The following is a 26,525-nucleotide window of genomic DNA, read 5'->3' on the forward strand; positions in this document are numbered from 1 at the left end:
ATTGTCTTTAGTCAGCAGGAGATTATCGATTTAGGACCCAGTGTGACTCCCCGCAGAATGTTGGTGAGAAGTGAGGTGGAAGCTCAAATTCAGCATTATTCACCCCAACAAAACAGTCTGAAATAAGCCTGTGAATCAGCTACACAGTAAGTCTACCTGCTGAGTCACTACAGACATCCAGGGTACCCAGGAGTGGCCTGTGTGACACATGCTATGATGCTCCTCTGAGACCACACATGACAACACTGTTAAGATGATGTCTTTGATGTTATTACACAAGAATGATAAACTCTAAAACATCTAATTTTATGATAAGAGTATTCTGTCACATTCAATTTAGTTTCACCTATTGAAAAGGGTCCGACAGGCCCACATGGAATCCCATGTGCTAAGCCCAGGTCACCAGGAACTTGACATTGACCACCCTGCAGTCCCAGCTTCCCCAGGATGGCCACTGGTTTAACCACTCAGCCTGGAACTCCCCTAGAATGACCCACATCCCCCACAGACCTTCTCTCTCCTCAGGAGGATGACCGTTACAGAAACAAGCCTTTCTTTGGGAGCAGTTTACTTTTTCTGACCATTTCTCCCCATGAAAACCTCTTATTTTCTTTAGCTGACAGAACTCCTCCTAATTGCCAGATGGGTACTGCCCAATCCATGGAATGTAGCCCATCATGCTTTTCTGTCCATGGAATTCTCCAGGCAAGAACACTGGAGTGGGTTGTCATTTTCTACTCCAGGAGATCTTCGTGACCTGGGGATTGAACCTGCATCTCCTGCATTGCAGATGGATTCTTTAACACTGTGCCACCAGGAAAGGCCTCATGAATCACTGAATAAAGCTCATGAGATCTTTAAATGTACTCAGGTGAGATTTTGTCATTGAACACCCCCCAGCCTGTCTCGAGAGCTGTACTTCAGTGAGGAGGCTGACCAGGGGGCTGTGAGATAATTAATGCTGGTCAAAGGCAGGACCAGCAGCAGCTTCCCGTGTCCACTGCTGAGGGGACAGACAGAGCCTGCACAGCACCCAGCATGACTCTGTGAGGTTCACAGAATCTCCCACCCACAAGCCCCAGGGAGAATTTGACATGCGTTCAGGGACCACTACCTAAACCCTTCTGCTTCCCAGAGACGCCCCCCTCTGAAGGCTCAGTGAGATGTAAGGTGAGTTCAGAGTGGAAACTGTCACGTGATGCTTCCACTTAGTCCTCGGGAAGGAAAGCTACAACCTGCTCCCTCATGATCACAAACACAAGTGTCCCTCCAGCCATACAGTGGCAACTTGGAGTCAACAGGACCCCGGGCTAGAGATGGGCCCCCATGTGTGTCTTTTACCCGGTACGAATCCATAAGCAAGGACGCTGCTTACTACACTATAGACAAAAATTACTGGCTCTGAAAGTAAAGGAAAAATATTAAGTATTTTCTGTGAATAGATGTTTTTATTCTTAACATGACAGGAAAAAGTGAGAAAACTTCAAGAGAGGGAAGAGATACTTACACCGGAATAGAAAGGCTCTCCAGAGACACATGTCACGTCCTGCTCCTGGATCATCAGGATATCCCTAGCCAGGTGCAGCCGCACTTTGAAGGGCTCCTGGTTACCATCCTGCAGCAAACAGATCCCCGTCTTTGTCTTCAGACCAAAAAAGAGCAAAACAGAGAAAGAATTATACTCAGTTCATAGACTATATTTTTATGGCCTTTTTAGCAAAACATCAAGAAAGCTAAAAGAAATGTAGTCAGATGAGCCTGAAACAAAATAGGTACAGAGAAAAGTATAACCATTTCACACCAAGCTGTTGTTCAGTTGCTAAGTTGTGTCCAACTCTTTACGACCCCATGGACTGCAGCACACCAGGCTACCCTGTCCTTAACCATCTCCCAGAGTTTCCTCAAATTCATGTTCATTGAGTCGGTCATGCCATTCAACCATATCATCCTCTGTCACCTTCTTCTCCTCCTACCCTCAATCTTGATCAGCATCAGTGTCTTTTCCAAAGAGTCTGGTCTTTGCATCAGGTGGCCAAAGTATTGGAGCTACAGCTTCAGCATCAGTCCTTCCAATGAATATTCAGGGCTTATTTCCTTTAGGATTGACTGGCTTGATTTCCTTGCTGCTCAAGGGACTCTCAAGAGTCTTCTCCAGCACCACAGTTGGAAAGCATCAATTCTTCAGTGCTCAGCCTTCTTTATGGTTCAACTTTGACATCCATACATGACTACTGGAAAAACCATAGCTTTGACTATACAGGCCTTTTTCAGCAAAGTGATGTCTCTGCTTTTAATAACTGTCCAGGTTAATGAACATACCAGGTAGGCCTCATAGAGATCATATCAAAAAATACCCACGAAGATTTGGAAAGGAAGGATTATAGTTTATATGCTATATTTGAAAAATAGTGAGCATTTATTTAATATTTACAATCTACATAACTTTTTTTGTAATGGTTTTAATGAAATCCAGTTCACACAGTATATATTACAAAATTCAACCCCTTAAAGTGTTCAATTCGATGTTTTTAGTGGAGCAATACACAGCCATTGTTATAACCAAGTTCTGACCATTTTCATTACATTGAAAAAACATCATATCCCCATGCCGCCCCACCCCCATTGCATGCTCAGTCACTTCAGTCATGTCCAACTCTGTGACACCATGGACTGTAAACCACCAGGCTTCCCTGTCCATGGGGTTCTCCAGGCAAGAACACTGGAGTGGATGTCCTTCCCCATGGGATCTTCCCGACCCAGGGATCAAACCTGTGTCTCTTATGTCTCCTGCACTGGCAAGTGAGTTCTTTACCACCAGCACTACTTTGAGCCATTCTTAATTTGGATAAAGGGATAGATACATAGAAATTTATTTTTATCCTTAGTAGTTAAGTAGCATGAAATCCCAGGTAAATAATACAGGACTTTCTCTTGGAATATAAATTACACATGGATTATTAGGGGTTTGTTTCTTTAAGAGAATGTTCACAACATTGATGAGAATATACTGAGACACCGTGGCTTCTAGAGAGAATTTTCTGTAAACTGTTTATTCCATGTGGGATACACACCATTATGCCCTTTATTATACGTGGTTAGATTGGTCTGTAATTACTCTGTAAGTATTATAATGTCTTTTAAGGAAAAATAAGCTTTTCCAGGAGTTGTGATGGTCCTAGTCCCTCCTCTGAGACCGCACAGCTGGGTCCCCATAAATCGTATCCATTAATCCCCCCAGAGCTCAGCTCGAGTGACAAAAGTATTGATATTTCAGCAAAAGCAAAATTTATTTTCTTTAATACAGAACACAAGTTTTGTACATTTTTCACAAGGCAAATTCTCTCATGCTTACAATGTGATCTTGGCCAGGGGCCGATATCAGACTGCCTGAAATGCTCAGGAGAAGGAGATGAAATCAAAGTCCAGGGAATTTAATTGGGTGTGTTTGATGTTTTTTCAGTGGACAGAACATTCCACACCATTCCCCTAGCAGAATCACGGACTAGCTGACACTCACAGATAAAGCTCTGCCTCAATTCCAGGAGGAGAGAGGGGCTTTTCCCTGAGACCCCATAAACACATTATTGTCTCACATCAAAGAGAGATTGAAGATCATCCAGGGAAAGCTTAAGGAACTAAAGCACAGCTCGGAGGTTTCTCTCATCACATTTCTGATGTGGTCACAGTTCCATCCACTCAAGCAACATGTGTGATGTCTCCTAATTACTGGAGAGTTGTCTGGAAAACAGAATGCTGACCTAGAGCCGTGCTGGGCTCCTCAGAGGACAAGAGTGACGGGAGATAAAAAATGAGGCAGCTTCTATTAGAATGTAATATATGTACCATAACTATATATACCAATAAATTTCTATTTGGAGAAAATGACAAACTGAGAGATAATGAAGCTAACAATAAATTAACATTAAGATATATATTTCAATATAAATGCTATATATATTCTATTATGAAAATACAACTCATGGACATGAAATTACATTAAAAATCCCACAGATGCATTTGTTTTTCAAATACAATGTAACTCACAGAGAGTCAGACATGAATTATATGATAATCTCTGGTCTCAGAATATTCCTACCCATCCAAATATACAAATAAGGTGCAATATGATGTTTCAGCACTTGATACGGGAGAAATGTAGAGGAATTAATTATCTATTCATGAGCGAAGGCATGTGAGAGAAGGCTTTGTGGACAGAAAGAGGTGGCTTGTCTTGAAAAAAATAAATTGAGAAAACAATAAGTAGAGAGGGCAAAAGTTATTTTATCCCAAAGGGGGAAATTTGAGTAAAAATATAGAAGCATGAGAATGCAGAGTCCATGTGATGGAGAACACAGCCCTGATGTGGAGCCCATGGAGTTTGACAGGAGCTGAACCAGAAGAAGTTTCAGGAGGTGGGGGGGGTGGGGGGGGGTGGGAGGCCAAGGTCCCTGTACCGTGTGCCGGGCAGGTAGGCACTGCACAGTGAAATGGTACACTTAGAGTAAGGTCTTATAAGTCTATTTCTTAGACCAGAGGAGAAGGTGGATGGGGACTGGGAAAATGAGAACAGTTACTGTTGGCAGAAACATAGACCTCGGGCAGGAGACGCTGGGGACCGAATGGATGGGTCAGGCCCAGAGCTGCTTCAGTAGCTGCAAGAAGATGGGTAATATCCATTTCGGACACTCTCCTGGCTCAGAGCAGCCTTCTGGGTTGGCAGCAGCACTGTGGAAGGCGGGCACACCGTTCATTCACTATATAGAGCTGACTGTGTGCCCAGATGTATTCGTTTATTCACTTGACTTTGGTCCCCCAGCACAGTGGTTCTGGCAGACGGGACAGAAGCAGAGGCGTGGAGACAGGCAGGAGGTGGGGTTTGAACCTGGGCCTCCGACTCCCGGCCTGGTGTCCTCCTGCAGAGATCTCTGTAAGGATGCCTCCCCATCTTTCTGTACACAAAGCCAAGGCTATCAGTGTCTTTCACCAAAGCTCTGGAGAGAATTCAGTCTTGAATAGTGGTGCTTTCTGGATCAGAGTGATGGCAAGTGGCGGCAGAAGCCACTCGGCCTGAGGGATGCCCTTCCTGCCACAGCCGGGCTACGGAGGGAGCTAAGGACACCAGCTGACATGGGATGGGAGGGCTGGATCCACATGCCCTCGTCCCCCACGCAGTTGTGGGGGCTGAGAATGGGGAACAGCACCTGAGAGTGCTGCCTGCGCAGCATGAACTAAAACAACCCTGGCTGCAAAGTCTTTACAGATCTGTGGACCCAGGTTGTTCGAGAATAAAAACACCCAGATAATGACCAGTCCCACATTTTAGCATAAACTTAGGACCTGCACCCATCTTGTTTTTCTTTATTAACATAAGAGTTGCTTGTCTTCAACCTTTTTAAGCTGCGGTTGCATCACACATGCATGAGGACATGCGCGTGCTGCATATAAGCTACAAGCACAGTCTGTGATTATAAAATCTGAAAAATGACACGTCTTCAAAGGCTGTTTTCCTATCCCTGATGGACGATCTTACCTTGCACTGGATTTTGCAAACCCCACACTGAAGTCTGTTTCCTTAGAGGAATACTAAAAAGCAATGCCTCTTCGTTACTCAAAAGGCAATGCTTTTAAGCATCCAGTCATTGATTCCTTTTCTGTGAATCAATGAAGTGTGTTCATGAATTTACATTGATTTACTCTTTGTTCTAAAAACATAGCTCACATGTAAACTTATTAAGAATGTGTGCTTAGCATAAATCAAGTACTTTTGGAAATTCAAAAATTAGACCGTCACCGACTTCCTACGTGAAGAGAAAACCTCTTTAGTTTAGGTTCTAGGCCCTGAAAGAACACAAACTGTGTTTTCATTAAACTTTAATATCTATGTTCCTTTCACCCTGAAAGGTAGTATTTGCAAGATGACAGAAGAAACTGCACAAAGCCAGGTGGAGACCACCACATGCATGGCCAGTATTCTTTCAGGAGTCCTCCTATTTCTCTGGTTTGGTTGCTGACTGTAAGTTACCTGTTCCTTAAGCCTGCAGTTGTGAGTGATATGTGACCGCTTGTGTGGCTCCATCTGTGGTAGGAGAACTGATCGTACTAAGTGTCACCCACACAAGATGCTTCTAGCCTCATTTCATCCCCTCCCTTCCCTGCTGCAATGTGTCTGACCCAGCCTCCTCCTCTGCTAACTTCCAGCCACTTTTCAAGCTCTTATACAAGAAGTGCAGCTCCTTGAAGCCTTCAGAGGCCCTTCCATCCAAAGGCCTTTGTTGACTATGAGGGCCACTCCATTTCTTCTAAAGGATTCTTGCCCACAGTAGGAGATATAATGGTCATCTGAGTTAAATTCACCCATTCCGGTCCATTGTAGTTCAGATTCCTAAAATATCGATGTTCACTCTTGCCATCTCCTGTTTGACAACTTCCAATTTACTTTGACTCATGGACCTAACATTCCAGGTTCCTATGCAATATTGTTCTTTACAGCATTGGACTTTACTTCCATGACCAGTCATATCCACAGCTGGGCGTTGTATTCGCTTTGGCTCCATCTCTTCATTCTTTCTGAAGTTATTTCTCCATTTATCTCTAGTAGCATATTTGGCACCTACCAAGCAGGGCAGTTCATCTTTCAATATCATATCTTTTTGCTTTTTCATACTGTTCATGGAGTTCTCAAGGCAAAAATATATTTTTTTAATTTTATTTTATTTTTAAACTTTACATAATTGTATTAGTTTTGCCAAATATCAAAATGAATCCGTCACAGGCATACATGTGTTCCCCATCCTGAACCCTCCTCCCTCCTCCCTCCCCGTACTCTCCCTCTGGGTCGTCCCAGTGCACCAGCCCCAAGCATCCAGTATCGTGCATCGAACCTGGACTGGCAACTCGTTTCATACATGATATTATACATGTTTCAATGCCATTCTCCCAAATCTTCCGACCCTCTCCCTCTGCAACAGAGTCCATAAGACTCTTCTATACATCAGTGTCTCTTTTGCTGTCTCGTACACAGGGTTATTGTTACCATCTTTCTAAATTCCATATATATGCGTTAGTATACTGTATTGGTGTTTTTCTTTCTGGCTTACTTCACTCTGTATAATAGGTTCCAGTTTCATCCATCTCATTAGAACTGATTCAAATGTATTCTTTGTAATGGCTGAGTAATACTCCATTGTGTATATGTACCACAGCTTTCTTATCCATTCATCTGCTGATGGACATCTAGGTTGCTTCCATGTCCTGGCTATTATAAACAGTGCTGCGATGAACATTGGGGTGCACATGTCTCTTTCCCTTCTTGTTTCCTCAGTGTGTGTGCCCAGCAGTGGTATTGCTGGATCATAAGGCAGTTCTATTTCCAGTTTTTTAAGGAATCTCCACACTGTTCTCCATAGTGGCTATACTAGTTTGCATTCCCACCAACAGTGTAAGAGAGTTCCCTTTTCTCCACACCCTCTCCAGCATTTATTGCTTGTAGACTTTTGGATCGCAGCCATTCTGACCGGCGTGAAATGGTACCTCATAGTGGTTTTGATTTGCATTTCTCTGATAATGAGTGATGTTGAGCATCTTTTCATGTGTTTGTTAGCCATCTGTATGTCTTCTTTGGAGAAATGTCTATTTAGTTCTTTGGCCCATTTTTTGATTGGGTCATTTATTTTTCTGGAGTTGAGCTGTAGGAGTTGCTTGTATATTTTTGAGATTAGTTGTTTGCCAGTTGCTTCATTTGCTATTATTTCCTCTCAGTCTGAAGGCTGCCTTTTCACCTTGCTAATAGTTTCCTTTGATGTGCAGAAGCTTTTAAGGTTAATTAGGTCCCATTTGTTTATTTTTGCTTTTATTTCCAATATTCTGGGAGGTGGGTCATAGAGGATCCTGCTGTGATGTATGTCTGAGAGTGTTTTGCCTATGTTCTCCTCTAGGAGTTTTATAGTTTCTGGTCTTACGTTTAGATCTTTAATCCATTTTGAGTTTATTTTTGTGTATGGTGTTAGAAAGTGTTCTAGTTTCATTCTTTTACAAGTGGTTGACCAGTTTTCCCAGCACCACTTGTTAAAGAGATTGTCTTTAATCCATTGTATATTCTTGCCTCCTTTGTCAAAGACAAGCTGTCCATAGGTGTGTGGATTTATCTCTGGGCTTTCTATTTTGTTCCATTGATCTATATTTCTGTCTTTGTGCCAGTACCATACTGTCTTGATAACTGTGGCTTTGTAGTAGAGCCTGAAGTCAGGTAGGTTGATTCCTCCAGTTCCATTCTTCTTTCTCAAGATCGCTTTGGCTATTTGAGGTTTTTTGTATTTCCATACAAATTGTGAAATTATTTATTCTAGCTCTGTGAAGAATACCCTTGGTAGCTTGATAGGGATTGCATTGAATCTATAAATTGCTTTGGGTAGTATACTCATTTTCACTATATTGATTCTTCCAATCCATGAACATGGTATATTTCTCCATCTATTAGTGTCCTCTGATTTCTTTCACCAGTGTTTTATAGTTTTCTATGTATAGGTCTTTAGTTTCTCTAGGTAGATATATTCCTAAGTATTTTATTCTTTCCGTTGCAATGGTGAATGGAATTGTTTCTTTAATTTCTCTTTCTGTTTTCTCATTATTAGTGTATAGGAATGCAAGGGATTTCTGTGTGTTGATTTTATATCCTGCAACTTTACTATAATCATTGATTAGTTCTAGTAATTTTCTGGTGGAGTCTTTAGGGTTTTCTGTGTAGAGGATCATGTCATCTGCAAATAGTGAGAGTTTTACTTCTTCTTTTCCAATTTGGATTCCTTTTATTTCTTTTTCTGCTCTGATTGCTGTGGCCAAAACTTCCAAAACTATGTTGAATAGTAATGGTGAAAGTGGGCACCCTTGTCTTGTTCCTGACTTTAGAGGGAATGCTTTCAATTTTTCACCATTGAGGATAATGTTTGCTGTGTGTTTGTCATATATAGCTTTTATTATGTTGAGGTATGTTCCTTCTATTCCTGCTTTCTGGAGAGTTTTTATCATAAATGGATGTTGAATTTTGTCAAAGGCTTTCTCTGAATCTATTGAGATAATAATATGGTTTTTATTTTTCAATTTGTTAATGTGGTGTATTACATTGATTGATTTGCGGATATTGAAGAATCCTTGCATCCCTGGGAAAAAGCCCACTTGGTCATGGTGTATGACCTTTTTAATGTGTTGTTGGATTCTGATTGCTAGAATTTTGTTAAGGATTTTTGCATCTATGTTCATCAGTGATATTGGCCCGTAGTTTTCTTTTTTGTGGCATCTTTGTCAGGGTTTGGTATGAGGGTGATGGTGGCCTCGTAGAATGAGTTTGGAAGTTTACCTTCCTCTGCAATTTTCTGGAAGAGTTTGAGCAGGATAGGTGTTAGCTCTTCTCTAAATTTTTGGTAGAATTCAGCTGTGAAGCCATCTGGACCTGGGCTTTTGTTTGCTGGAAGATTTTTGATTACAGTTTCAATTTCCGTGCTTGTGATGGCTTTGTTAAGATTTTGTTTCTTCCTGGTCCAGTTTTGGAGTGTTGTACTTTTCTAAGAATTTGTCCATTTCTTCCACATTGTCCATTTTATTGGCATATAATTGTTGATAGTAGTCTCTTATGATCCTTTGTATTTCTGTGTTGTCTGTTGTGATCTCTCCAGTTTCATTTCTAATTTTATTGATTTGATTTTTCTCCCTTTATTTCTTGATGAGTCTGGCTAATGGTTTGTCAATTTTATTTATCCTTTCAAAGAACCAGCTTTTGGCTTTGTTGATTTTTGCTATGGTCTCTTTTGTTTCTTTTGCATTTATTTCTGCCCTAATTTTTAAGATTTCTTTCCTTCTACTAACTCTGGGGTTCTTCATTTCTTCCTTTTCTAGTTGCTTTAGGTGTAGAGTTAGGTTATTTATTTGACTTTTTTCTTGTTTCTTGAGGTGTGCCTGTATTGCTATGAACTTTCCCCTTAGGACTGCTTTTACCGTGTCCCATAGGTTTTGGGTTGTTGTGTTTTCATTTTCATTCGTTTCTATGCAAATTTTGATTTCTTTTTTGATTTCTTCTGTGATTTGTTGGTTTTTCAGCAGCATGTTGTTCAGCCTCCATATGTTGGAATTTTTAATAGTTTTTCTCCTGTAATTGAGATCTAATCTTACTGCATTGTGGTCAGAAAAGATGCTTGGAATGTTTTCTATTTTTTTGAATTTACCAAGGCTAGATTTATGGCCCGGATGTGATCTATCCTGGAGAAGGTTCCATGTGCACTTGAGAAAAAGGTGAAATTCATTGTTTTGGGATGAAATGTCCTATAGATATCAATTAGGTCTAACTGGTCCATTGTATCATTTAAAGTTTGTGTTTCCTTGTTAATTTTCTGTCTAGTTGATCTATCCATAGGTGTGAGTGGGGTATTAAAGTCTCCCACTATTATTGTGTTATTGTTAATTTCTCCTTTCATACTTCTTAGCATTTGTCTTACATACTGTGGTCTCCCGTGTTGGGTGCATATATATTTATAATTGTTATATCTTCTTCTTGGATTGATCCTTTGATCATTATGTAGTGACCTTCTTTGTCTCTTTTCACAGCCTGTGTTTTAAAGTCTATTTTATCTGATATGAGTATTGCTACTCCTCCTTTCTTTTGGTCCCTATTTGCATGGAAAATCTTTTTCCAGCCCTTCACTTTCAGTCTGTATGTGAGACTGTTTTGAGGTGGGTCTCTTGTAGACAACATATGTAGGGGTCTTGTTTTTGTATCCATTCATCCAGTCTTTGTCTTTTGGTTGGGGCATTCAACCCATTTACGTTTAAGGTAATTACTGATAAGTATGATCCCAATGCCATTTACTTTATTGTTTTGGGTTTGAATTTATACACCATGTTTGTGTTTCCTGTCTAGAGAATATCGTTTAGTATTTGTCGGAGAGCTGGTTTGGAGGTGCAGAATTCTCTCAGCTTTTGCTTGTCTGAGAAGCTTCTGATTTCTCCTTCATACTTGAATGAGATCCTTGCTGCGTACAATAATCTGGGCTGTAGGTTATTTTCTTTCATCATTTTAAGTATGTCTTGCCATTCCCTCCTGGCTTGAAGAGTTTCTATTGAAAGATCAGCTGTTATCCTTATGGGAATTCCCTTGTGTGTTATTTGTTGTTTTTCCCTTGCTGCTTTTAATATTTGTTCTTTGTGTTTGATCTTTGTTAATTTGATTAATATGTGTCTTGGGGTGTTTCACCTTGGGTTTATCCTGTTTGGGACTCTCTGGGTTTCTTGGACTTGGGTGATTATTTCCTTCCCCATTTTAGGGAAGTTTTCAACTATTATCTCCTCACGTATTTTCTCATGGTCTTTCTTTTTGTCTTCTTCTTCTGTGACCCCCATGATTCGAATGTTGTAGCATTTAATATTGTCCTGGAGGTCTCTGAGATTGTCCTCATTTCTTTTAATTCATTTTTCTTTTATCCTCTCTGATTCATTTATTTCTGCCATTCTATCTTCTAATTCACTAATCCTATCTTCTGCCTCTGATATTCTACTATTTGTTGCCTCCAGAGTGTTTTTAATTTCATTTATTGCATTATTCATTATATATTGACTCTCTTTTATTTCTTCTAGGTCCTTGTTAAACCTTCCTTGCATCTTCTCAATCCTTGTCTCCAAGCTATTTATCTGTGATTCCATTTTGATTTCAAGATTTTGGATTAATTTCACTATCATTATTCGGAACTCTTTATCAGGTAGATTCCCTATCTCTTCCTCTTTTGTTTGGTTTGGTGGGCATTTATCCTGTTCCTTTATCTGCTGGGTATTCCTGTCTCTTCATCTTGTTTAAATTGCTGATTTTGGGGTGTCCTTTCTGTGTTCTGGCAGTTTGTGGAGTTCTCTTTATTGTGGCGTTTCCTCGCTGTGTATGGGTTTGTACAGGTGTCTTGTCAAGGTTTCCTGGTTAGGGAAGCTTGTGTTGGTGTTCTGGTGGGAGGAGCTATATTTCTTCTCTCTGGAGTGCAATGAAGTGTCCAGTAATGAGTTATGAGATGTCTATGGTTTCCGGGTGACTTTGGGCAGCCTGTATCTTGAAGCTCAGGGCTGTGTTCCTTTGTTGCTGGAGAATTTGCTTGGTATGTCTTGCCCTGGAACTTGTTGGCCCTTGTGTGGTACTTGGTTTCAGTGTCGGTATGGAGGCATTTGATGAGCTCCTGTCAGTTAATGTTCCTTGGAGTCAGGAGTTCCCTGGAGTCAGGGTTTGGATTTAAGCCTCCTGCTTCCAGTTATTGATCTTATTTTTACAGTAGTTTCAAAGCTTCTCCTTCTATACAGCACCATTGATAAAATATCTACGTTAAAGATGAAAAGTTTCTCTACCGTGAGGGTCACCCAGAGAGGTTCACAGTGTTACATGGAGAAGAGAAGAGGGAGGAGGGACTTAGAGGTGACCCGAATGAGATGAGGTGGAATCAATAGTGGAGAGAGTGGGCTAGCCAATAATCACTTCCTTATGTGCACTCCACAACTGGACCGCTCAGAGATATTCATGGAGTTACACAGAGAAGAGAAGACAGAGGAAGTAGACAGAGGTGGCCAGAAGGATAAAAGGGGGGAATGAAAAGGAGGGAGACAGATCCAGCCAGTAATCAGTTCCCTAAGTGTTCTCCACCATCTGGAACACACAGAAATTCACAGAGTTGGGTAGAGTAGAGAGGGGTTAGGGAGGAGACACAGGCGACCTGGTGGAGAAAAATGAGAGTCCAAAGGGAGAGAGAGGAGTTAAGCCAGTAATCTCATTCCCTAGTGAAAAACGGGTACTGAAGATTGGGTTCTTAAAGGTACAAAATTGGTAACAAATACATAAAAGCAAAAATTAAAAATCTAGAGTAGAGTTTGGAATTTTAAAAATACAATGTTAAAGAAAAGAAGAAGGAGAAGAAAGAGAGAAAAAACAAACAAAAACAAACAAGGTTGTGAAAATTACAAAGAAAATATAGGTACAAAATAGATAACTAATACCAAAAAGCAAAAGTTAAAAATCTAGAGTAGAATTTGGAATTTCAGATATACAATGTTATATAGAAGAAGAAGAGAAAGAAACAGAGAAAACAAAAGTCACAGAAATTATAAAAAAACTATAGGTACAAAATTGATAACAAATACCAAAAAGCTAAAATTAAAAATCTGGAGTAGAGTTTGGAATTTCAAAAATACAATGTTAAAGAAAAGAAGAAGAAGAAAAAAAAAAACGAAGGTCAAAAAATTATAAAAAATATATATATGAAGTTTGCTGAAGAAAAAAAAAATAGGGTCTTTTTTTTTTTGCAAAGTAATAGGTTATAAAAGTGAAAATTAAAGGAATAAAAGAGGACTTAAATTTTTTTAAAAAAAATTAAAAAGAAAAAAGAAAGTAAGAATGATTGTATAAATAGTAAAAATATATCGAGGACTTTCTCTGGTTTTGTTGTGAGTATTGTGGGTTCAGCTCATTTTTGGCTAGTTCCTTGGTCCGACTTTTATTTCTCAAGATCTATAGGCCCCTTCCTATGTAGTCCGTAGTAACCACAGGGTTTTAATCTATTGCCTGTAGCTTCCAAGGCGGTTCCCTCTGTTATAGCTTCTTCTGTTTGCTGGGCTCTTCAGTGTCTGGTTTCTGCCCTGACATAAAGGGGACGGTGGAGGACATTTTTTTTTTTTCTTTTTAGGCTCACTTGTTCAGTCCCGCTGTGGGGAGGGAGGGAGGTATGCTGCAAACAAGTAACACTGGCATGTGCTCACAGTGCCTCAGCCACACTGGGTCTGCCCCCGCTCACGGCGTGTGTAGCCTCCCTGCCCACACTGCTCAGGCTCTAGGTTGTTCCGCCAGGAACCATCTGAGGCCGGCCCTGGGCTGCCTGCACCTCCCAGGTCCAAGCCACTCAGGTTTAGGCACTCGGGTAGTCCTCAGAGGCGCAGACTCGGTTGGGCTTGCGTTTTGTGCCCTTCCCAGATCCGAGCAGCTCAGGTGATGAGGTATTTAGCGAGTGCGATTGCTGCGACTTATCGCCTCCCCACTGCTCAGTTATCTAGGTGTACAACCGGCGCACCTTCTCAGGGAGATGTTGACAGTCCAGACCCCCCAAGAAGTTTTAGTTAGCAAAGAAGCCTGCTTACAGTTTTATAGATAATGTCTCTCTGGGGCTGCGATTGTCCCCTTCCAGCTCTGGCTGCCTATCACCGGAGGGGGATGGTCTGCCGCCGGCTATCTCTGTTCAGTCCTTTGTTCCGTGCATGGGCCTGGCGGTGTCTTAGGTTAGGGCTGGCTTTTCAGGTGGTAGATATCCCACAGTCGGGTTTGCTAGCCCAGATTATTTCGCTCAGATAGCGCTCAGGGTTTTCAGGCCAGGTCCTTACTCTAAGCGATGCAGCCAGCACCGGGCCTCCCTGCCCAGCCCCTGCTTGCTAATGGCGTGTGCAGGCGTCTGCGCTGCTTCTCCACTGGGGGAGTTACCGTAGGGCTCGCAATCTGCGAGTTTTAATTGTTTATTTATTTTTTCTCCCTATTATGTTGCCCTCTGTGCTTCCAAAGCTCAGCACAGATTTGGCAGTGAGAAGGTTTCTTGATGTTTGGAAACTTCTCTCTTTTTAAGACTCCCTTCCCGGGATGGAACTCCATCCCTCCCTCTTTTGTCTCTTTTTTTGTCTTTTATATTTTTTCCTACCTCCTTTTGAAGACTTGGGTTGCTTTTCTGGGTGCCTGATGTCCTCTGCCGGCATTCAGAAGTTGTTTTGTGGAATTTACTCAGCTTTTAAATGCTCTTTTGATGAATTTGTGGGGGAGAAAGTGTTCTCCCTGTCCTACTCCTCCGCCATCTTGGCTCCTCCCCAAGGCAAAATATGAGGTGGTTTGCCATTCCCTTCTCCAGTGGACCACATTTTGTCAGAAATCTCCACTATGACCCCTCCATCTTGGGTGGCCCTACGCGGCATGGCTCATAGTTTCATTGAGTTAGACAAGGCTGTGATCCAATCCAAAGGCAAGTCCTTACTTCTTGAAACTCAGGGCCTTCGTCAGGTAAGAACATTCACCTAAGAGTCGGTCAGTGCTGTATTTAGGCGTCACATGCCTAAATGATATCATAACATTTAGCTCCGTCACATGATTTGACTTCACTATATATACTATTATCTCTAGAAAATCTTAGCAAGTTATTACTCTTTTCATTTTTAAGGATTATTAATCTAGGACCTAGTACAGTCTTTTACTCATAGTAGAGTTTATTTCAATGTTTATTGATTGAATCAGTCACAGATTATATTTTATTATATGAGACTAATCAAATTATATGTGGTCAGGAATTATTAAATTAGTAAGTGTATGTTATCAAGGAGCATGTATTTTCACATCAACATCTAAGAGATCTCAAGGAGGACAGATGTGAAAGTGAACTGTGAGGCGAGCTTGGACTGAAAATGGAATGGGGACCTACTGCTGCACATTTTGATGACACTTTGAAGGCAAAGAAGCAGTAATCATGCCTGGCTGTGCATACACTGCTTCTTCTGCACTGTGGGTCTTGTATTTGTCTTCATTGTATTCTCTCCTAATTTTTGCTTCTTTTCAGATTATTGAATGCCAATTCCTTAAAAATAATAACGTTTTCTTCTTAAGAGAAGAATTTTTTAAACAATAAATAAACCGCCTTTTCAAAAACATTCTGTATTAGATAATTAAGATGTCTACATGAAACGTATCTAGCCATATTTCTATTTCTTCACAAAGAAGAGAGATCATGCCATTTGTAGGGTAATATTCTAAGTAGATCTCTCTGTGGACATGAATATCAAAATTTCATCGTTAGTAGTTTATTGGCAGTCAAGAGAAAATAAGTTTACTTTAATATACCTTTGATATAATTTTCAGTGATGTAGGACTTTATAAAGAGGCCAAAACTTAGACTTCCCAAGTGGCACATTATGGTTTTGCTTTTGCCGAATTCATTAAGTGGAACTCAGCGCTTCATGTTGTTGTTCAGTCACGCAATCGTATCTGACTCTTTGTGACCCTATGAACAGCAGCATGCCAGGCTTCCTGTTTTTCACTATGTCCCGGAGTTTGCTCAAGTTCATGTCCATTGAGTCAGCGATGCTATCTAACAATCTCATTCTCTGCTGCCCTCTTCTCCTTTTGCCTTCAATCTTTCCCAGCATTAGGGTCTTTTGCTGCATTTTTCAGCATTTCATAAAATCTCTCAATCTGCTTCTCTGCAGAGTGAGAGATAGGCTAGAGTGTCTTTATGTGCCAGTCCATGGAAATGTTCTAAGACCAAATGTCTGGCAAGCTCTGATTTTGGCCCATCTTCGAGGTGATTTGCTCATCCTCAGAGCATCATATCGTCCTGTATCCCTTCTAGTCCAGCCAGCAGGTGGGAGACACATGGGAACTGCTCTGACAGCTCTAAGAAGCCGCTCCACTATGGGGGCATCAGAATGGCGGCACCCTCAAGGGATCAGTGCCAAAGGGCAAGAATGTCGACTATAGAAGCAAGGGTGAGAGAAACCTCAAAGGTATCACTGGTGTAACATACAGCCGAAACCTAAGGGAATTTGGTATCTGCTTCAAATCAGTGAATCAAAACCTTTTTGTGTAAGAAACCATCTAGGAATCAATATTCTGTCATCTCAAGTCCAGGTGAACTGTGCGCTAGAAACACTGCCCACTGTCCAGTCTCTAGCACAGGAGTCTCTGAGGTGTTTCGTGGCTGTCTCATTCATACAGCACATGTTCAGACTGATGAGGGCCTCACTGCCCAGAACTAAAATAACACTTCAGTGGAACTGGTAGGTTTACTATACTCATTCAAAATTAAGAATACCTTGTTCAGTTAGTTGCTAAGTCAGATCCTACTCTTTGCGACTCCATGGACTATAGTCCACCAGGCTCCTCATTCCATGGGCATTCTCCAGGCAAGAATATGGGAGTGGGTTGCCATGCCCTCCCCTAGGAGATCTTTCCAACTAAGGGATTGAACTTGAGTCTCCTGTTTGGCAGATGGATTTCTTTATTTACCACTGAGCCACCTGGAAAACCCATGGTGTATGATATCATGTACTATATTTACAAATAGAAATGACACAGGATTCAAATTTATGCATCTAAGTTTAAGTTTCTAGAACAATAATTTACCTTTTTAAAAAATGTATGAAAAAAAAAGCACGGGGACATGTGCACCTGTAGCTGATTCATGTTGATATATGGCAAAAAATACACAATACTGTAAAATAATTATCTTCCAATTAAAATAAATAAATTAATTAAAAAATAAAACAATAATTTACCTTTTAAAAAAAGTATGAACTGAAAGGTGTTTTCCTTGGTTATTTATACCTAAGCAAATACGACATTTCTTAACATATGAATATTGGCCTTTTGCCTGAAGAGTGCAAAGACAATGCCTTGAATGTCACATGAAAAGATAATCTTTCTTCCTAAAATAGAGTCATTGCCTTCTCTGAGGGCCCAAGTTCACGCACTGTTGACTGCACACTTGAGTGGCCTTTAACACCCTTGACAGAGCAATGCATCACTTTAGCTCACACAGAACATGATGGCAGCTCCACAGAGTCAGAATCACCAATATTAATAGTTAAACAACACTGAAATAGTGAAAGAATAGTGGAATCATAAAATCGGAGGATTTTAGTGCTAAAAGGGACCTTAGATGTCTTCTAATTTATAACCATTTATGTGAAAAGAATTAGTTTCAAGGCTTCCACTACCTGAAGCCGTCAGCACACAGTTTAGGGAGGAGGACAGCTCAACCCAAGGAAACATGCTCCCTTTTTGCAGGAAGAAGCCCAAGGCTTCATAGACCCTCTGAGCCTTCAAGTCTCACAGAAACAGGTTGTGCTCTGGACCCGATGAGGGCCTTCACCCACCCCTCTGCTACAGGCCAGGCTCCACGGACATGAAGGGGGGCCAGTGCCCACCCCCAGACCCCTAATCAAAAAGCAGAAAGGTGTGGGACCTACCTCCTCACAGGCAGTCCGGAAATCCATGTGCTACGGCACCCACAGGATGTCGTCTGAAAAGACAGAGAGAAGCCATCAAGCACAGCACTGAGTGTCAGAGAAGACTGCAAACCAGTATGAGAGAGGAGGCATCGGGTCCTGTGGGGCACTTGTGTTCACAGCCCCTGTGAGGACACAAGGATGAGACAGGAGGAGGTGATGGACCGTCTCCCTCGGCTCCTGTTAAGTGTGAACCCCCTGCCACGGCGGGGCAAGGATGTACACGTTCAGGTCCTTCTCCCTCTGCTCAGCACCCACATGGGATCCAGGGCAGCATGAGTCCCTCTCTCCAGGGGGCTCATCCCCACCATCCACTATGAACCATACTTTGCAACTGGGGAAGGGAAGTGAAGTGAAAGTCTCTCAGTCATGTCTGACTTTTTGTGATCCCATGGACTACACAGGCCATGGAATTCTCCAGGCCAGAATACTAGAGTGGGTAGCCTTTCTCTTCTCCAGGGGGTCTTCCCAACCCAGGAACAGAACCCAGGTCTCCCACACTGCAGGCAGATTCTTTACCAGCTGAGCCACCAGGGAAGCCCAAAACTACTGGAGTGGGTAGCCTATTCATTCTCCAGTGGATCTTCCTGACCCAGGAATTTAACTGGGGTCTTCTGGGGAGGAAACTTCAAAAGGAATAATTACAAGTTGTCTATCATGTGGTTATCTCTTGAAAAAAAAGGTTGACAAGTCTTTTTCTTTTCAATTAAAAAGCTACATGCATGAATCATTGTTTCTGGAACTTAACATTTGATTCACAAACAGTGCGAAGTAAGAAAGCAAGCTATTTATCAGAGAAATAATAAGATAAATTGATGTATGACATATCCAATACAGATTCCTCTAGTAGTCACTGTAATATCTAAATGATAGGCATAGACTTAAGTGATCAGAAATCCTGTCTTGTTTCATTTTAAATACTTTAGAGAGTTTTCCTTTAAGTATATGATAAACTTAAAACTAAGAGTCATCATAGAAAATTGACACCCTGTCAGTGTAAAAAATGTGGAGTTAAAATATAACCTTTTAGGTAAATGAGACTTCAAAGTAAAATGCATGGTGCGTTCCAAAACAGAAGACTTGATGCAATTCAAATTACTGCTCCTCTCCACCTTCGGAACAGTAAACTCTCTAGTCCTCTTTGTCACTTTCTGTTGTGTGAGATTGACAAGCACTTGGTAAGTATGTGTGAGTGGAATGGAGTACGTTGCCACTGGATTATCACCGTTGCCTTTGAAAGGAAAGAGATGGACCATTTTCAGTAGAATTGAACATGCCACATAATATATTATTTTCCATAAATATAAGTCTTGTGGACTGTGAGCCTAGTTTGGTTTGACTGGAGAGCATAAAGAGGTTGATATTAGTAAAGTTAGGTAAGAATAAATCGTTAGCAAATAAAAGGGCAATTTGATGAAATTATAACTTGATGACATGAATTACGTATTTTGTCCATGAAAATTTTGTCATTAATTTAATGATTATTTTTCAAAATCACTCTTGAAGATTATATTTGAAAGAGCTACAAATATTTACTTATTGCCATCTCTTACATATAGTTATTTCTTATCTTTAAAAGTAGGAACGTTTCAGTATGTATTGATTACATAAAAACTCAGTGTTTCCAGAACCAATTTCCTGCTTTTAAATGCAGCCAGAGAAACAGGCATGAGGGCATTTAACCACTATCTAAACTTGACTCATAGTTCAGCAGGGAGTTTATCTGTGCCTTCTTAACACTTTCTCAACCATTTTAACACATCTTCCTTTTTCCCCTTAATTTTCCATTAGCCTTAATGAAAATATCTGGTAATAATATCAATAAAGAGAATTAGTATGATATTCAAAACAATTTAATTACTAGTTAACATAAATTTCATAGTGTTATTTTTCAGTCACTAAGTTGTGTCCAATTCTATGTGACGCCATGGACTGCAGCACACCAGGCTTCATTTCCCAGAGTTTGTTCAAATTCATGTTCATTGGGTCAGTGATGCCATCCAACCATCTCATCCTCTGTTGCCCTCTTCTCCTGCCTTCAATCTTTCCCAGCATCAGGGTTTTTTGCAATGAGTTGGCTCTTTGCATCAGGTGGCCAAAGTATTGGAGCTTCAGCTTCAGCATCAGTGGCATAAATTCCATAGCTATCATAAGACCATTTTCAGTGATTATGAACGTAAAAATTGGAGTAAAAATCATACTAATTTATGTGTTTAAAAATTTCTGAGAACTGTTTCTGTATAAACTGCTATGTTAGACTGGTTTTAGTTTTACAGAGATATTGTAGAAATAGCTCAGAGGCTTCCTGAACACCCTTGTGTCAGCACGTTTATGGACGCCTGCAGTAGTATAGCACGTGGCATGTAACTGTTACAATTAATGAACCAATGCTGTTGCATTATTGTTAATCAACCCCTACTTCTTTCAGATGTTCTTGGTTTCCCACTCTTCCTCTACAGTTTCCGGCATCCCATCCCAGAGGACACATGAGGTTTAATCACCCTGTCTCCTTATACTCCCCCTGCCTGTGACCATTTCTCAGACTTTCCTTTCTTTAATGACTTGGGCAGTCTTGAGGATTACTGATCATTTGTAGAACGTTATTCCATTGGGACTACTCTGACGTTTGTCTCGTGATGGTGATGGGCTCGTGGGTTTTGGAGGGGATGCCCAGAGATAAATGCCACTTGACCACCTCACGTCAGAGAATCACTCTGTCCACACGTCCACAGGCTGCTGAGGCTGACTGTGGGTCTGGATGACAGATGTTGGTCAGATCTCCCTGCTGTCAGTTCCTCTTTTTTTTTTTTCCTTTCACAATGTATTTATTTGTGAATATATCAAATCATCACAATGTACATTTTAAGTATCTTATATTTTAATTTGTTAATTGTACCTCAAGAAAGTCAGACAAAGGTGAATATTACTGACTTATCTTTTTTTGTCCTGTGTTCCACACTGCACTCTGGAGCCCAGGCACTCTCAACAGCATAGGCTGTCCTGAGAGCAGAGAACCCACATGAATCACTTGGAATTGCTCTGCACAGTGGGTGCATCTATTCTCCCCATCTATTGATTTATCATTTACTCAGGCCCTCTAAGCTGACAGAGCAGGGCACACATGTGCATAAGATAACCCAGGTTAGAGCACAGGTGTTTACAAAGGTTTCCATGAGCAACCATCTGTATCTTTGTTAAATCACATACGAGCTCTCAATGATGTTCCTGCCTCTAATGCATGAACACAGGGACCATCCTAATCTCTTCCCTTGTTTTCCTGTAGATCCCCACTCACCAGGGACCCACCATTCACCTGCCTGGTTGTACAGGAACAGTCACACAGGAGCTGTTAACACATATCTCTGTGGGGAACAACTTCATCACTTAGAGTACAGTTTATTTTGCCTTTAATATTACAAGCTATGCCTATTTTCAAAATGACTAGTGTCAACACCTTTTCCTCTCCCCTATTTCAGTGAGATTTTTTAAGACATTGCATTATTAGTATGTCTTACAAGGAAAAAAAATACAGCCTTTGTTTAAATTAATTTCTTAAAATATGATTCTTAAAAATCCTCATCATTTAAAATATGGAGATGAGAAAAGCAAAACATAAGAAGCCTGGGTGGATAACGATAAAATTAATTTTGATGTTTACAGAATCACAGTGTGTAAATGTGACCACCACCCCACCACCCCACAATTCTTGATCAACTTGGAATCCCTGTAACCAGTTCAGAGATGAGCTACACAACATGGAAAAGTCTTAGCCTCAGAAAACCTGTTTCTACCATAATTACAGGCGTGACCCAAGGAACAGTGCCAGTCTGTCGTCCCAGGCCACGAGTAGTGGGAGAGGAGTGAACATTCCCAAGTGCCCCCAGAGTGCCACCTACATGTCCCAGGTCTCAGACCTGGCCTCTGCTCGAAGGGCTGGCCTTCTGCAATTAAATCTAACACTCCAGAGTTAGATGAAACTACTCTTGTTAATTATGCTGACAACAGCACCACTTCCTGTTGATTAAACCTCATTTATACCCTAAACCAGGGGAGCAGATGCATGTTGCTACCTATGGAAATACTTCTCTCAAAATGATTCATTTGTCACGAGGCTGACAAGATGAAGACAAAGCCCTTCCCCACTTGCATACACATGGGGACGTGCTCAGGTGGAGACCTGAACAGGTGGTTATATAAGACTGAACGGAAAGCATCGGTGCAAACACATTTGGATTTAAATTATTTAAGTAATTTCCAAAATGTTTCAGTCAGTGCATATAAAAAAAGTCTCTGTAACACTCTGCTTACCATGACAGTTCAGTTTACTCAACGGAAAAATGTTATCTATTTATAGAACTTGCCTGAGGCTAAATAATAAAATACGCAAAATTTATTTGCTATCTTTCTGTGCACCCCAAACTCAAGCCCAGCACACGCGCTCTCTACACACTTTCACATCTTCTTCACATGGTGATGCTTTGATCAATTGGAAATTAACTCCCTCTCCTCCTGGTTAAAACGATAAGAGTAAAAATGACATTTGCATTCACTTAGGTTTGATTTTTAGAGAACCTTTAGATCATTCAGGGGTGGGCATCTTTGGGGCGACTCCCCTTTCTATATTGATTAGGAGAGTGCATGGTTATTTTAAAATGCCACAAGCCAGTGGCCTGACCAGGAGAGCAGAGGGTTTCTTCTCCTGTGAGGACTGAGCCCAGTAGCTGAGAGGTGGCCTCACAACGTCTGGAGCCCACACTGCCACCCACAGCAACTCATGGCCAGATGTTTAGATATTGAGGGGAGAATATTTGATCACCATCTGGAGAGGACATGGCAACCCACTCGCATATTCTCGCCTGGAGAAGCCCGTGGGCAGAGGAGACTGGGGGGCTGCAGTCCATGGGGTCGCAAAGTTGGACACAACGGAGAGACTGAACAACAACAACTATTATTAAACCCAGGTGAGTTCTTTCTCCTACCTTGGCTTAAACATTTACTGAAGCACAGTGTTAAGTTTCCATGAAATAGGAGAAGACACATGTCACATTCATAGCTGGAAAGACAAAGTATAAACATAATATTTGAAAGGAAATGTTTACTTTGTAGTAAAGGAGATCTGGGTTTGAATTCAGTCCACTCACTTGCTTTCTATGAGTAACCTTCTGATTGTTCAAGTTCTCTAAGCTTCATTAGTTCCACTCTAATCTTAGGTTGATGATCTCCATACCCCCAGTGACTGGGGAGTTTAGAGCATGTAAGAGGTGATTAGGGCCCCGCCACCCAACACACAGCAGCCACCTAACAGTGCTGATGAGAATGCACTATGCCTTGTGTGCGTGCCTGCTGCTGTCTGCAGGTCACTCAGTCATGTCCGACTCTTTGCGACCCCGTGGACTGTGGCCCACCAGGCTCCTTTGTCCTTGGGATTGTCCAGGCAAGAATACTGGCGTGGGTTTGCCATGCCCTCCTCCAGGGGATCTTCTGGACCCATGAATTGAACCTACATCTCTTACACCTCCTGCATTGGTAGGCAGGTTCTTTACCACTATCACTGCCTGGGAAGTCCGACCTATGTCTTACATGGTAATGAAAGCAAACAAGACTGTGTCCCACTTCTGCTTAGATTAGCTCCAAATGCCCTGAACAGGAATGTATCAGCATGCACCGAGCAACTTGAAGAGGCCCATGGAATACAGCTCGCATAGTCTTAGCTCTGGTGTCCCTCTCTCCCCTCAGAAAGCAGAGCCTGGCTCACGAGCCAGTAGGCTGGGCGACTCAGTAACAATGGCAGAAGAGGAGCTTCTACCATCTTTCCCTGGAAGAACACCTAGTCTGACAACAACCTGCGGATGAGCACCTCTTTGTGGAAATCTGGGAGTCCAGTGGAGAAGTTTCCAGCAGCTTACTAGAGGGAAAAGAATCCAAGTGTGGACACACTGGAGAGGGTCAGAGGCAGAGTTTCCCTTCACCAGGTCACCCCCTGCTCCTGCCCTGAGAGAGGTGCTTCCAGGACACCTCAAAGGACTACAGCAAAAATATAATGAGACTGATGTGGACTTTTTCCAAGAGAAAAAAAGAAAGAACAAAAGAAATCTGCCAGATGCTGACAGAGAGCTGGATTACCAAGTGGATGCTAAGCATTGCAAGTGTTTGGGATTATATATATGTAATTATATGTGTATATGGATAAATATATGCATATATGTGTATGCTACTGCTACTGCGAAGTCACTTCAGTCGTGTCCGACTCTGTGCGACCCCATAGACTGCAGCCCACAGGCTGCCCTGTCCCTGGGATTCTCCAGGCAAGAACACTGGAGTGGGTTGCCATTTCCTTCTCCAATGCATGAAAGTGAAAAGTGAAAGTGAAGTCACACAGTCATGTCCGACTTTTAGCAACCCCATGGACTGGAGCCTACCAGGCTCCTCCATCCATGGGATTTTCCAGGCAAGAGTACTGGAGTAGGGTGCCATCGCCTTCTCCGATATATATGTATGTATATATATATATATATGTAATTATATGTGTATATGGATAAATATATGCATATGTGAGTATAGGGATAAATCACTGCTGAGTTTGCAGCCTATTTAGTGTGATGGGGGAACCCTGAAAGATTTGAGTAAGGGTGATCTATCCTATCTGTGTGAGGGTGTTGAGCATTCTGTGTGAATAGTAAACACTAGTCAGTAATCGCTGCTGATTATTGCATTCACTGAGACTTAGAATTGTTGTTAATTCATCCTAACATTTTTTCTACACAAAAACTTATATTTCTAGGAAAATTGCCTGGCTTTATTTATTTATTTATTTATTTATTTTGATGACCATTCAGTGAATTAAATGAGCACAAATGTAGTCAGAAAAATCCATAACAAATTCACGTAGAAAGAGAAAGAAAAGCATCATAGTGGAAGAAGCAGAAGTAAAACAACGAAAGACCAGAGGTTTAAAATCAGACCAAAGATTGAAAGAAGTCAATAGAAAGAAGAGAAAAACTTCAAAATAATATTTTTTATCTTGAATCCTGAAACTTTCTACCTTAAGTTTTACTCCCCTGATGCTGAAAGATATTTTTTAAAGTGTTTGGGAGAAGTTGACAGACCACTCTGCGCTTTTTTTCACACATTTAATTTAAAACACATTTATTTTCATATTTCATTTAGACATTTGTGTCATATTTTAGATTCACAAAATCACTCTGAGATTGGAAAACATTACTGCTATCATGGATGCAAAGATTAGCTCAAAGCAAACTTTCTTGAAAAACATTATCACATTGAGAACAACAAGGAAAACAGAGACACAAAAACTGGAAATAAGCCAGAGTTTTATGTGTGAAAACATGCAAAACAAGCAAGCTGGGGACCACTGAAACAGCGGCAGTTCACATCATGCAGACCCAAAAAGTAAGATACACAGAGCAGCATAAAGCCCAGGCCTGTCCAGGTGTCAGCTACGGGCTAGAGAGTCTAGCATAGTTAAGTCAGAGACCTGGAGCCCCCGGCCAGCAGGGCTGATCCCATGAACCAAGGCAGGGAACTCAGATGAAGGCCGAGCAGGAAACAGCATGAGAGGCATGTCTGTCTGGGGAAACCTTGATGTTCATGTACCAGGGAGACAGCCAGCCGATGGTTTCAGTTATGACAGCAGAAGCAAAAGGGAAACACTTCTGCAACAAGAAGGCTGAAATGGTCACGATTATGACTTGGCAGCACCATGCTGGGATATGTCTATCGATGGTACCCAAAGCTCCTAAACCCTGAGAGGCAAAAGAGGGCCCACCTGTGTGCAAATTCACATGCAATAATAGGAAACAAACCGTCTGGCAGGGAAAAGTTCTACTGTCACACTTGATGGTTTGAACTTGAATAAATTAACCAAGGCTTAAAAAGAACAGTACTGCATCTGAATAGAAGATGTTAATTTTTCTAGTTTATAGACTGAATTCCAAATCTGTGAAACATAACAGGCATTAACCCAACACTGCTGGAATAAACCACCCTTTCCATCCTCTAGTGGCAATGCTGGTAATTTACAGTGATTTCAGTTTTCCGCCGCAGAAGGCAATGGCAACCCACTCCAGTACTCTTGCCTGGAAAATCCCAGGGATGGGGGAGCCTGGTGGGCTGCCGTCTATGGGGTCACACAGAGTTGGACACAACTGAAGCGACAGCAGCAGCAGCAGCAGCAGCAGCAGCAGTTTTCCACAGATCCATCCACAGAAACACTCCTGGAATATCAGTGGTCCCCAACCTGCTTGTTTTGCATGCTATCACATGTAAAACCTTGGCTTATCTCTAGTTTTTGCAACGTGGAGAGATTTCTTAAAAGAAAGAAGTTAGGAAAGTTGAACTCGATGTTTTCTGGGGCCTAAGTGATTGCAAAGCTCATCAGAAATCCTAAAATGTGAACTGGGGTCCGAACCGCCCACCTGGCTTTATTCTATTCTCTCTCTCTCTGTGCCCAACACAAACATGGAGCT

At 41.4% G+C, this 26,525-nt stretch overlaps 1 protein-coding gene across 1 annotated transcript in view; it reads right to left on the reverse strand.

Moving 5' to 3' along the window:
• SNTG1 (syntrophin gamma 1) overlaps positions 1–26,525 on the reverse strand; it is a 417,402-nt gene that overhangs the window by 134,410 nt on the left and 256,467 nt on the right. Inside the window, exons 3-4 of the mRNA XM_086335479.1 lie at positions 18,001–18,053; positions 1,508–1,642 (exon numbers count right to left, since the gene is read on the reverse strand). Coding sequence (XP_086191605.1) covers positions 1,508–1,642; positions 18,001–18,027 — 162 coding nt within the window. The 5' untranslated portion in view covers positions 18,028–18,053. The remainder of the gene's footprint in view (positions 1–1,507; positions 1,643–18,000; positions 18,054–26,525) is intronic.

This window comes from Bos grunniens, chromosome 14, assembly GCF_055505025.1.
Source record: "Bos grunniens cultivar Pamir isolate PY7600 chromosome 14, Bosgru_T2T1.0, whole genome shotgun sequence".
NCBI classification, from domain to species: Eukaryota; Metazoa; Chordata; class Mammalia; order Artiodactyla; family Bovidae; genus Bos; species Bos grunniens.